The 13,298-nt window shown below is 42.0% G+C and overlaps 1 protein-coding gene across 2 annotated transcripts in view; it reads left to right on the forward strand.

The window, feature by feature from the left end:
- The first annotated feature begins 133 nt into the window (after positions 1–133).
- The window catches only part of CALR3 (calreticulin 3), a 28,545-nt gene continuing 15,380 nt past the window's right edge, over positions 134–13,298 (forward strand). For both annotated transcript variants that reach the window (XM_065931918.1, XM_065931927.1), the window contains exons 1-3: positions 134–285; positions 467–568; positions 6,776–6,979. In XM_065931918.1, the coding sequence (XP_065787990.1) occupies positions 195–285; positions 467–568; positions 6,776–6,979 (397 nt within the window). In that variant the 5' untranslated portion in view covers positions 134–194. The remainder of the gene's footprint in view (positions 286–466; positions 569–6,775; positions 6,980–13,298) is intronic.

Raw genomic sequence — 13,298 nt, forward strand, 5'->3', positions numbered from 1 at the left:
GTTACAATTGCAAGGCATCGTGGGAGTGGTAGTTTTGGGGCGGGCCTGGCGTGCACCGCGCGTCAGAGCCCAATGGAGTCTCGGGTCATAATCGCGAGGCGTGACGGGAGCTGTAGTTCCGGGACGGGCCCGATGTGCCGCGGAGACCGCTGGACGCGCAAGAGGCTGTTGTGAGAAGTGGTGCTGCACGGTCCATGGCCGCGGCTCGAGTTCCGCTCTGGGCAATCTGTGTGCTGCGGGTGGCGCTGGCCACCGTCTACTTCCAAGAGGAATTTCTCGATGGAGGTGAAGGGGCGACGCCGATGGTGGCGGGGGTGTAAGCTCCCGCATACCCCGTTGCCCATCGGATGGCCTGAGTTGCCATTTGGCACCGGCCTTTAGACGAAGGATCGGTGGTATCAAAACCCTGAAGCCCACGACACAAATTAAGTTTTCAGCCCTAACCTGTGTTATTTACCCCCTACAGAGCGCTGGCGGAACCGATGGGTGCCTTCCACTAATGACTCCCGATTTGGGCATTTTAGACTCTCCTCCGGGAATTTTTATGGTCATAAAGAGAAAGACAAAGGTTAGTGTAGGAATCGTGAGATTAATTAAATGAATATTAAACGCCTCATAGCAACCTTTCAAGGTAGGTGTGGCACACCCCAACACCCATTTCACAATTCGGGAAACAGGCCTGGGCAGGGTCTTTTTGTCTTTTCTCTCTTTAGAAGAGACCAAGATGATGTCTCTTTACAAGCACTAGTCAGATGGGTTTGGAGACCCTAGGGCCTTAGGCTCCAGAAGGAAAAAGATTAGAAGATACTTCTCATTTTTATTTTCAAGTTTAAAAAAAGAAAATTAAGGTTATATGCTGTCAAGTGGATGGATCTTAGGGGGTCCAATAGAATGAATATAGTTTACGACTGCACACCCAGATCAAGATAGGAACTTTCAGGCCCCACTTCCACCCCCAGAGGCAAGTCCCTCACCCCCACCCTGCCCCAAGTCTGTAGCCTTCTGGTACCAAGAATAACCTCCATTCTGGCTTCTCATTCCTAATGATCAAAAGTAGACAAACTACTGCCTGTTTTTTTATACACCCAGCTAGATTTCTAAGTTTTTTTCTTTAAGCCACCTCAGGGCTTAGTCACAGCATGTGGGAGCTTCTGTTCCCTGGCAAGAAGATCTTTTTCTTGCCACACATGAGCTCTCTAGTTTTGTCACTCTGGCTTAGTTGCTCTGCAGTATGTGGGGTCTTATTTCCCAGAACAGAGCTTGAACCTCTATCTCCTCCATTGCAAGGCGAATTCTTAACCACTGGACCACCAGGGAGTCCCCTCTTCATTGTTTAGTTGTTGGGGAAAAAAAGGAAGGGAAATAGTATTTTGTGATGCATTAAAGTTATACAACGTTCCATGCAGTGTCTGAAATTTCACAGTCCATAAATAAAGGGTTAGTGGGACACAGCTATGCTCACTTATTTGCATACAGTCTGTGGCTGCTTTCAGGCTACAATTCTCAAGGTAGAATTGTGTAGTTCAGACGTGCAAAAGTGTAAAATGTTTATTCCCTGGCTTTTAACAGAAAAAAAGTTTACCAACCCTTGATTTAGATGAAAAGTTCCCCTCTTCACCACCTTCCATTCACTTTCCGTTCATCTTCCATCTTGGCCGTGTTACACCATCTTGCCCTAACACCCGGCAAACTCTGGTTTTGGAATGTATTTGCATTCTTTCATACATACACATTGCTCCAAATTGTCAGGCTGTAATGGAAAAAACGGAGTGAAAATAATCAGTTCTATGAAGCTTGTCTAAGGAGTGGGGTTGTCATTTGTTTTCTCCCCCACAATAGTTTTCCTTCCTCCAACCTGAAATGCTGAGACTCTAGACTCTACATTTCATTCACTCCAGCACATGTCTACTGAGAGCAGATACAGGCAAGGCGCTGAGTATACTGGTTAATTCGACCCCTCACTGTGGTCTCCCAGGATCAGGACATAGAAGTCATGGATGGAAAGATCAATAGAAGTTAACTAGACAGAGAAGGGAGGTGCTGAGAGGTGATGGTGATAGCTGAAGAGTGGGGTGAGTCAGAGTCAGATGGCCTTCAGTTCAGTTCAGTGGTTCAGTCGTGTCCAGCTCTTTGTGACCCCATGGACTACAGCACTGTAGGCTTCCCTGTCCATCACCAACTTCTGAAGCTTGCTCAAACTCATATCCATTGAGTCGGTGATGCCATCCAACCATTTCATTCTCTGTTGTCCCCTTCTCCTCCTGCCTTCAGACTTTCCCAGCATCAGGGTCTTTTCGAATGAGTCAGTTTTTCGCATCAGTTGGCCAAAGTATTGGAGTTTCAGTTTCAACATCAGTCCTTGCAGTGAACACTCAGGACTGATCTCATTTGGGATAGATTTGTTGCATCTCCTTGCAGTCCAAGGGACTTTCAAAAGTCTTCTCTAACACCGCAGTTCAAAAGCATCAATTCTTCGGTGCTAAGCTTTCTTTGTAGTCCAACTCTCACATCCATACATGACTACTGGAAAAACCATAGGCTTGATAGATGGACCTTTGTTGGTAAAATAACGTCTCTGCTTTTTAATATAACTTTCCTCCTAAGGAGTAAGTGTCTTTTAATTTCATGGCTGCAGTCACCATCTGCAGTGATTTTGGAGCCCTCCAAAATGAAGTCTCTCACTGTTTCCATGGTTTCCCCATCTATTTGCCATGAAGTGATGGGACCAGATGTCATGATCTTAGTTTTCTGAATATTGAGCTTTAAGTCAACTTTTTCACTCTCCTCTTTCACTTTCATCAAGAGGTTCTTTAGTTCTTCTTAGCTTTCTGCCATAAGGGTAGTGTCATCTGCATATCTGAGGTTATTGATATTTCTCCCAGCAATCTTGATTCCAACTTGTTCATCCAGCCCAGGGTTTTTCATGATGTACTCTGCATACTGACCTTTTTCGGCAAAGTAGTGTCTCGTTTTTTAATATTCTGTCTAGGTTGGTCATGGCTTTTCTTCCAAGGAGCAAGTGTCTTTTAATTTCATGGATGCAGTCACCATCTGCAGTGATTTTGGAGCCCAAGAAAATTAAGTCTGTCACTGTTTCCATTGTTTCCCATCTATTTGCCATGAAGTGATGGGATCAGGTGCCATGATCTTAGTTTTCTAAATGTTGAGCTTTAAGCCAACTTTTTCACTCTCCTCTTTCACTTTCATCAAGAGGCTCTTTAGTTCTTCTCTTTCTGCCATAAGGGTGGTGTCATCTGTGTACCTGAGGTTGTTGATATTTCTCCCAGCAATCTTGATTCCAGCTTGTGCTTCCTCCAGCCCAGCATTTCTCATGATGTACTCTGCATGTAAGTTAAATAAGCAGAGTGACAATACATAGCCTTGACATATTCCTTTCCCAATTTGGAACCTCTCTGTTATTCCATGTCCGATTCTAACTATTGCTTCTTGACCTACATACAGATTTCTCAGAAGGCAGGTGAGGTTGTCTGGTATTCCCATCTCTTTAAGAATTTTCCACAGTTTATCATGATCCACACAGTCAAAGTCTTTGGCTTAGTCAATGAAGCAGAAGTAGATGTTTTCTTGGAACTCTTGCTTTTTCAATGATCCTATGGATGTTGACAATTTGATCTCTGGTTCCTCTGCCTTTCCTAAATCCAACTTGGACATCTGGAAGTTCTTGGTTCATGTACTGTTGAAGTCTTACTTGGAGAATTTTGAGCATTACTTTGCTAGCATGTGAGATGAGTGCAATTGAGCGGTAGTTTGAACATTCTTTGGCACTGCCTTTCTTTGGAATTGGAATGAAAACTGACCTTTTCCAATCCTGTGGCCACTGCTGAGTTTTCCACATTTGCTGGTATATTGAGTGCAGCACTTTAACTGCATCATCTTTTAGGATTTGAAATAGCTCCAACTGGAATTCCATCACCTCCACTAGCTTTGTTCATAGTGATGCTTTCTAAGGCCCCCTTGACTTCACACTTCAGGATGTCTGGCTCTAGGTGAGTGATCATATCATTGTGATTATCTGGTTCATGAAAATCTTTTTTGTATAGTTCTATGTATTCTTGCCACCTCTTCCTAATATCTTCTGCTTCTGTTAGGTCCATACCATTTTTGTCCTTTTTTTGTGGCCATCTTTGCATGAAATGTTCCTTGGTATCTCTAATTTTCTTGAAGAGATCTCTGAAAGTGAAAGTCGCTGAATCGTGTCCAACTCTTGACTATACAGTCCATGGACAGCCTATCCCTTCTCCAGCGGATCTTCCCAACCCAGAAATCAAACCGGGGTCTTCTGCATTGCAGATGGATTCTTTACCAACTGAGCTACCAGGGAAGATCTCTAGTCTTTCCCATTCTATTGTTTTCCTCTATTTCTTTGCATTGATCACTGAGGAAGGCTTCCTTATCTCTCTTTGCTATTCTTTGAAACTGCATTCAGATGGGTATATCTTTCCTTTTCTCCTTTGTCTTTCGCTTCCCTTCTTTTCTCAGCTATTTGTAATGCCTCCTCATACAACCATTTTGCCTTTTTGCATTTCTTTTTCTTGGGGATGGTCTTAATCACTGCCTCCTGTACAATGTCACAAACTTCCATCCATAGTTCTTCAGGCACTCTGTCAGTTACATCTAACCCTTTGACTCCATTTGTCACTTCCATTGTATGATTGTAAGGGATTTGATTTCGGTCATACCTGAATGGTCTAGTGGTTTTCCCTGCTTTCTTCAATTTAAGTCTGAATTTGGCAATAAGGAGTTCATGATCTGAGCCACAGTCAGCGCCCGGTCTTGTTTTTGCTGACCGTATAGAACTTCTCCATTTTCAATTGCAAAGAATATAATCAATCTGATTCCGGTATTGACCATCTGGTGATGTCCATGTGTAGAGTCTTCTCTTGTGCTGTTGGAAAAGGGTGTTTGCTAATGACCAGATGGACTTATAATTGCCTGGATGGTAGTGGGAGGGACTGCAGATCACCTGAGAGAGGGATGTGTTGGGGGAGAATGGAGAAGAGAGAGATAGGTGTGGGAGTGGGAAGTCAACTGTGAATTCAGGCTTAGACATACTGATATAGAATGCCAGGTTCATTAATGATGGTTCTCAGCATAGGCAGCTATGGGGACAGGAGTATGTTGCACAGAAGGGTAAGTTATAAGAAGACTGGCTGTTTTCAGGTTCGTCTTTCTTTTATTAATTTAAGCATAGTTGATAGTTGATTTATAATAGCATATTAGTCTCAGGTGTACACCACAGTGATTCAGTTGTATACATTTTTTTTCCAGGTTCTTTTCCTTTATAGGTTATTACAAAATACTGAGTGTAGTTCCCTGTGCTGTTACAGTAGATCCTTGTTGTCAGGTTTGTCTTATGGTCCAGTGTAAGGTAAGGAATTGGTTCAGAGCTGTGTGGCTGCTGAAAAAGGGAGTTTGGTCTTAAAGTAAATGACTAAGCTTGTATAAGATGACTCACGTGACAAAAGGATGATTTTCTTCGTAAAAATAGCCACTACATAGATGACACCTATGAACCAACTCACCCCATGCAGTGAAGCACCTTTTTTTTTTTCCAGATCAGCATTCTGTTCTCCTTTAACCATTGTGTCTCTAAAGTAGCTGTTTTGTGATGAGAATTAAGCTAAAGAAGTAGACTGCTCCATGTATTTATTTATTCAACTTTGTATTTTGTATTGGGATATAGCCAGTTAACAAATGATGTAGCGAAGGGACTCAGCCATACATACCCAAGTATCTGTTTCTCCCCAGACTCCCCTGGCATCCAGGCTGGCATATAGCACTGAGCAGAATTCCATGCTCTCTACAATAGGCCCTTGTTGGTTATCCTTTTAAATGTAGCAGTGTGTACATGTCCATCCCAAACTCCCTAACCATCCCTTCCCCACATCCTTTCCCCTGCAGCCATAAATTCATTCTCTTCAGTCTGAGTCTCCTTCTGTTTTGTTGGTTCATTTGTATCATTTTTTGAATATGGATTCCACATATAAGAACTGTTATAGAATATCCCCCCTTCTCTGTCAGACTTATTCACTCAGTATGACAGTCTCTAGATCCATCCCTGTTGCTGTGGATAGCAATATTTCATTTTTTAAAAATTATGTAGTTAATTAGCTTTGACCGCACCGGGTCTCCGTTGCTGTGCTCAGGCTTTCTCTAGTTGTGGCGAGTGGGGGCTACTCTTTACTTGTGTGTGTGCAGGCTTCTCGTTGCGGCTTCTCTTCCTGCAGTGTGAGCCCATGGTCTTTAGTAGTCGTGGTGCACAGGCTTGGTTGCTCCACGGCATGAGGACTCTCCCTGGATCGGGGTCACACCCATTTCCCCTGCACTGGCAGGCAGATTCTTAACCACTAGACCACCAGAGAAGTCCCAGAATGCTCCATTTTTAAACCCAGTTGCTACAAAGCTTCCTTGTATATTCCCACCCCTTGGAAAATGAAGGGAAACAAAATGAATCCTTTATCCTTAATTAGACCACGTATCTGTCCATTAGAACTGAAGCGTTTTTATAACTTAAGACTTAACTGGTATATTAAATACAAAAACACAAACATGGGTATGTGAGATGGAAGTTCTGTGGCAGCAGAGAGCCCGTTAGTGACACATGCATCGCATATTATCGTACAGATGTGCCCTAGGTGCAGGACCAACATAAACGGTTGGGAGGTTTATCAGGGGTAGGGGAGGATAGCCATTTAATTCCTGCCTTGCTGAGTGGTGTCATTCCTATTCCTTCATGAGTACTTTTTATTTAAAGGTCTGCAAACCACACAAAACAGCCGATTCTACGCCATCTCTGCACGGTTCAAACCATTTAGCAATAAGGGGAAGACTCTGATCATTCAATACACAGTGAAACACGAGCAGAAGATGGACTGTGGAGGTGGCTACATTAAGCTGTTCCCTGAAGACGTGGATCAGAAGAACCTGAATGGGAAGTCCCAGTACTATATTATGTTTGGTGAGTTTTGATAGTGCTGACAACCATTTCTGATGATTTTTGAAAACCCTTCCACCTATAGGATCCTTAGATTGACTTTGCTCAAGTTGTGTTGAGAATATCTAACTAAAAGTTTTCAGTACTGTTAAACCTAATTAATTTGGAGGAGGGCATGGCAACCCACTCCAGTATTCTTGCCTGGAGAACTCCATGGACAGAGGAGCCTGAGTCTTGGGGTCACAAAGAGTCGGACACGACTGAAACGCCTTAGCATGCCAGCACACAGTTTTAATTAATATAGCAGAAAGGCAACTGTACCGTTCTCTTGTTCGAGGGAGAAAGTTATTTATCCAATATTTATATAGCCCAGGTATTTTGAATACCTCAGGAATGTATACCTTGACCATGAGCCATGTCAGCCCAAAGCCTTATGTATTCTGGCTGGTGAACCAATGATGGATTTTTAACTGTTTTTTTTTTTTGGCTACACTACATGGCTTGTGGGGGTCTCAGTTCTCCAACCAGGGACTGAACCTTGGCCATGGCAGTGAAAGCCCAGAATCCTAACCACTAGGTTACCAAGGAACTCTCAGGTTTTCAACATTTTTGAATGATTAAAAAAAGGACAGTACTTTTGATCCATAAAAATAATAGACACTCAGATTTCAGTGTCCACAAGTGAAGTCTTAATTGGAATGCAGCCTCACTCTGTTCATTCACATCTTGTCTATGGCGGCTTTCAAGCAGCAGTGGCAGAATTGAGTGGTCATGACAGAGAATATGCAGTTCACAATACCAAAACTATTTACTGTCTGGTCCTTACAGAAAAAGCTTGTTGACTGCTAGAATACATTAAATGTCTCTTAACACCAGGAGTAATTAACATCTGTGCTGGAATTGGGAAGGGACGACATTTGGCTATAGGAACTAGACATAACTGAAGTGTGTGGATTCAAAAACCTTTAGGAATGAGGAGTCTGGGAAGATGGGGGAATGGGAAGTACCAGGAATCTGTCTCCCCACCTAGACACCAGTTGCACTGGCAGAATCTTTCTGATGTAACTATTGTGGAACTCTGGAGTCAGTGGAGGTGTCGCATCTTCCAGCAGAAGACTGGGGAGGTCACTGTCGGTGAGTTTCAGCTCTTTGCATGGCAGTGCCTGCCCGTCTCCCACCTGTAGCCACGTGACTGACAGACAGCTGTTCCTGTCTGTCCTGGAGCAGCTTCTGTTTCAGGAGCAGCTTCTGCTGGAACCAGGGTAGGCAGAAAGCATCCTGTCCTCCAGATATCAAAGCTCTGAGATCTGGCGGCTGACTCCTGCTTCTGATGGTAGAGGCACGGAAAAACAGATGGCTAGCCATTGTTGTTACACCTCCATACATTGTCGTAAGCCTCTCCTCTTCCAGCTGAAATGGTTCCCAGGAGACTAAAAGGGCTGGAACCCTCCCTCCCACCCTTCATTTTTCACCTTTCCCCCTTTAGGAAACTAGGCTTTAAAGACTAGGACATTAAAAAAACAAATGCATATGCAAGGGAAACTAAAAAGTGACTGCACATACCCAGAAGAACACTCAGAAAAAAACTGAGAAAACCCTGTTTATGTCACAGGCTGACCCGTGGTACAGAGTGAACCTTCAACAAATGAAGCAAAAAACCAAAAACAACAAAGCAAAGCCTACAGAAGGAGGAGAATCCAATTTCCAGAGTTAACATTAGACTCAAATGTCCAGTGTCTACCAAATAATCACAAAGTATACAAAGAAGCCAGAAAGTATGGCCCATTCAAATGGAAAAAAAAAATCAATATAAACTGTCCCTGGTAAAAAGACCTAATGACAGCCCTATTAGACTTAAATATCTGTCTGAATGATTCTAAAAGAACTAAATGAAGATGTAGTGAAAGTCAAGAAAAATATGGGAAAATGGAAATACAATAAGGAGATTGGAAAAGAGCAAAAAAAGAAAGAAAGAAAGAAAGCCAAGGATATAGTAAACTTAACAAGAACCCAAAATCAAATTCTGGAGTTGGAAAGTACAACTGACATGAAAAGTTCACTAGAAGAGTCAAAGGCAGATTTGAGCAGAGAGAAGAAAGGATCCAAGAACTTGAAGATAGGTTAGTGGAAATGATCAAGGCTGAGAAGCAGAAAGAAACAAGACGGAAGGAAAGCAAGCAGAGCCTAAGGACCTATAGGACACCATCAAACAATCCAGCATATGCACTGTGGGGACTGCGTAGGAGAAGAGAGAGAAAACGGAGCAGAGAGAATATTTGAAAAAAATAAAACAATGGCCTTACAGATAGCTGTGAAAAGAAGAGAAGCGAAAAGCAAAGGAGGAAAGGAAAGATACACCTATTTGAATGCAGAGTTCCAAAGAATAACAAGGAGAGATAAGAAAGCCTTCCTCAGTGATCAGTGCAAAGAAATAGAGGAAAACAATAGAATGGGAAAGACTAGAGATCTCTTCAAGAAAATTAGAGATACCAAGGGAACATTTCATGCAAAGATAGGCACAGTAAAGGACAGAATTGGTATGGACCTAATGGAAGCAGAAGATATTAAGAAGAGGTGGCAAGAATACACAGAAGAACTATACAAAAAAGATCTTTACAACCCAGATAATCACGATAGTATGATCACTCATCTAGAGCCAGACATCCTGGAATGCGAAGTCAAGTGGGCCTTAGGAGACATCACTATAAACAAAGCTAGTGTATGTGATGGAATTCCAGTTGAGCTATTTCAAATCCTAAAAGATGATGCTGTGAAAGTGCTGCATTCAGTATGCCAGCAAATTTGGAAAACTCAGCAGTGGCCATAGGACTTGAAAGGTCAGTTTTCATTCCAATCCCAAAGAAAGGCAATCCCAAAGAATGCTCAGACTACCGCACAATTGCACTCATCTCACATGCTATTAAAGTAATGCTCAAAATTCTCCAAGCCAGGCTTCAACAGTACATGAACCAAGAACTTCCAGACATTCATACTGGATTTAGAAAAGGCAGAGGAACCAGAGATCAAATTGCCAACATGTAGGATCATCAAAAAAGCAAGAGAGTTCCAGAAAAACATCTATTTCTGCTTTGTTGATTATGCCAAAGCCTTCGACTGGGTGGATCACCACAGACTATGGAAAATTCTTAAAGAGATGGGAATACCGGACCACCTTACCTGCCTCTTGAGAAATCTGTATGCAGGTCAGGAAGCAACAGTTAGAACTGGACATGGAACAACAGACTGGTTCCAAGTAGGAAAAGGAATATGTCAAGGCTGTATATTATCACCCTACTTATTTAACTTATATGCAGAGTACATCATGAGAAATGCTGGGCTGGAGGAAGCTCAAGCTGAAATCAAGATTGCTGGGAGAAATATCAATAACTTCAGATACGCAGATGACACCACCCCTACGGCAGAAAGCTAAAAAGAATTAAAGAGCCTCTTGATGAAAGTGAAAGAGGAGAGTGAAAAAGTTGACTTAAAGCTCAGCATTCAGAAAAATAAGATCATGGCATCTGGTCCCATCACTTCATGGCAAATAGATGGGAAAACAGTGGCAACAGTGACTGACTTTATTTTTTGGGGTTCCAAAATGGCTGCAGATGGTGACTGCAGCCATGAAATTAAAAGACGCTTACTCCTTGAAAGGAAAGTTATGACCAACCTAGAGAGCATATTAAAAAGCAGAGACACTACTTTGTCAACAAAGGTCCATCTAGTCAAGGCTATGGTTTTTCCAGTGCTCATGTATGGATGTGACAGTTGGACTATAAAGAAAGCTGAGCACCGAAGAATTGATGCTTTTGAACTGTAGTGTTGGAGAAGACTCTTGAGAGTCCCTTGGACTGCAAAGAGATCCAACCAGTTCATCCTAAAGGACATCAGTCCTGAATATTCTTTGGAAGGACTGATGTTGAAGCTGAAACTCCAATACTTTGGTCACCTGATGGGAAGAACTGACTCATTGGAAAAGACCCTGATGCTGGGAAAGATTGAAGGCAGGTGAAGGGGACGACGTAGGATGAGATGGTTGGATGGCATCACTCTCTCAATTGAATACACTCGGGAGTTGGCGATGGACAGGGAGGCCTGGCATGCTGCCATGTCTCACATTTACTCTTGAATTTAAAATCTGAAATGAAAAAGGTCTTTCTTTAGATTAAAAAAGGATTTTAAGTGGCTCAATTTGAGTTATGGTGATTATTCCCTCAAAACAGGATGACAGAGATATCTGGCAAAAAAAAAAAAAAAAAAAAAACATTACCACTTGTCAAATTAGAGATGATTTCACAAATATTTGATTTAGTTAGATTTGGTAAACAAAATAACTGCAAATACCCACCTAAATACTACCTTTAAATACATTCAACATGTCTGCTACATGTAAATTGCAAAGCAGCATATTTTGGAGTAAAAAAGATATTTAAAGTTTTCTGTATTATTTTGTTTTTAACTCACAATCAGTTACATTTCACTCAAACCCATTGTGTCACTCTTAGAACACTTCCTGCGATTTCTTAGCTGCAGTTTTTGGTTTGAGAGCAGTTTGCAGGTATTGAAGAGAGAGAGAGGAATATGTTTCATTGGGCCCTTCCAGGGACCTTAACTATGCGATCTTAGATTATGTTTAAGACCTTGGAAACGGGTAACGTGGCCCCCATTTTGCAAATAAGGAAACTGAGGCTCAGCAAGATTAAAATACTTGCCCAAAAGTCGGGTGAGCCCCACTTCAGAGCCCATATGCTTCCATTCTTCAGAAAAATCCATTCCTGCATAGCTATTTTATGAATGCTGTTAATGGAAAAACCAGAAAAACAGATTTTTCTGGTCAGATCTGGGCACATTCTGAAGCTGAGTTTAATAGTAAAAGCGTGTAGGTGCTTAGAGATAGAGAAGAAATTTCTGACCAATTTCAAGGGAAAAATAAATTTCATGTTCCAATCCCAAGGTAATAGTTCTGTTTAGTTCAGTTGCTCAGTCATGTCCTACTCTTTGTGACCCCATGAACCGCAACACACCAGGCCTCCCTGTCCATTACCAACTCCCCGAGCCTACTCAAACTCATGTCCATTGAGTTGGTGATGTCATCCAACCATCTCATCCTCTGTCATCCCCTTATCATCCTGCCTTCAGTCTTTCCCAACATCAGAGTCTTTTCCAATGAGTCAGTTCTTCGCATGAGGTGACCAAAGTATTGGAGTTTCAGCTTCAACATCAGTCCTTCCAATGAACACCCAGGACTGATGTCCTTTAGGATGAACTGGTTGGATCTCTTTGCAGTCCAAGGGACTCTCAAGAGTCTTCTCCAACACTACAGTTCAAAAGCATCAATTCTTCGGTGCTCAGCTTTCTTTATAGTCCAACTGTCACATCCATACATGAGCACTGGAAAAACCATAGCCTTGACTAGATGGACCTTTGTTGACAAAGTAGTGTCTCTGCTTTTTAATATGCTCTCTAGGTTGGTCATAACTTTCCTTTCAAGGAGTAAATGTCTTCTAATTTCATGGCTGCAATCACCATCTGCAGCGATTTTGGCGCCCCAAAAAATAAAGTCAGTCACTGTTGCCACTGTTTTCCCATCTATTTGCCATGAAGTGATGGGACCAGATGCCATGATCTTATTTTTCTGAATGTTGAGCTTTAAGTCAACTTTTTCACTCTCCTCTTTCACTTTCTTCAAGAGGCTCTTTAATTCTTCTTCACTTTATGCCATAAGGATGGTGTCATCTGCATATTTGAGGTCATCCAAGGTAATAGACTTTCATACAAATAGTTCACATAGCTTTTGGTTTTTTTAAAAAATTAAACTCTTTTCCAGCAATAACCAAAAAACAAAAAAAAAATTCATAAACGACACATCTTCAGGGAACTCCACTGGGAGATATATGTGGTGTTTTTTCTCCTCCCATAGGATGCTATTTCTAAGTTCAATGGCGCATCTACTCTGATAAATTGTTAATATTCTTTAAGTAATTATGTGCAGCCTAGTTCTCTCTTATTTAATCTGGAGGTTCATCACTACAGGTTCTAGAAGAAATCGAAGTCCCCTGCTTGTGTTTACAGAGTTTGTTCACGAGGGTGGGTACAGGCTTGGGTCAGCAGATATGGTGGACTTGATTTGAGACAGAAAGACACGCAGATACTCCAAGTCAGTGAAGGCACAGCTGGGTGGTAATTCGAAACATTCTCGGAAGGCTTGACAGATTCTCTAGATTCCTCCAGTAAACCTTGCTTAGAATATTCAGAACTTCTTAGTCTCTGAGCAAGGAATAAAGTATCCTACAGAATTCCATTTCCTTAGTGACTGAAACTTGATCTCATACCAATTTAAAAA

The sequence above is a fragment of the Muntiacus reevesi genome, chromosome 1 (assembly GCF_963930625.1).
Source record: "Muntiacus reevesi chromosome 1, mMunRee1.1, whole genome shotgun sequence".
Classification (NCBI taxonomy): domain Eukaryota; kingdom Metazoa; phylum Chordata; class Mammalia; order Artiodactyla; family Cervidae; genus Muntiacus; species Muntiacus reevesi.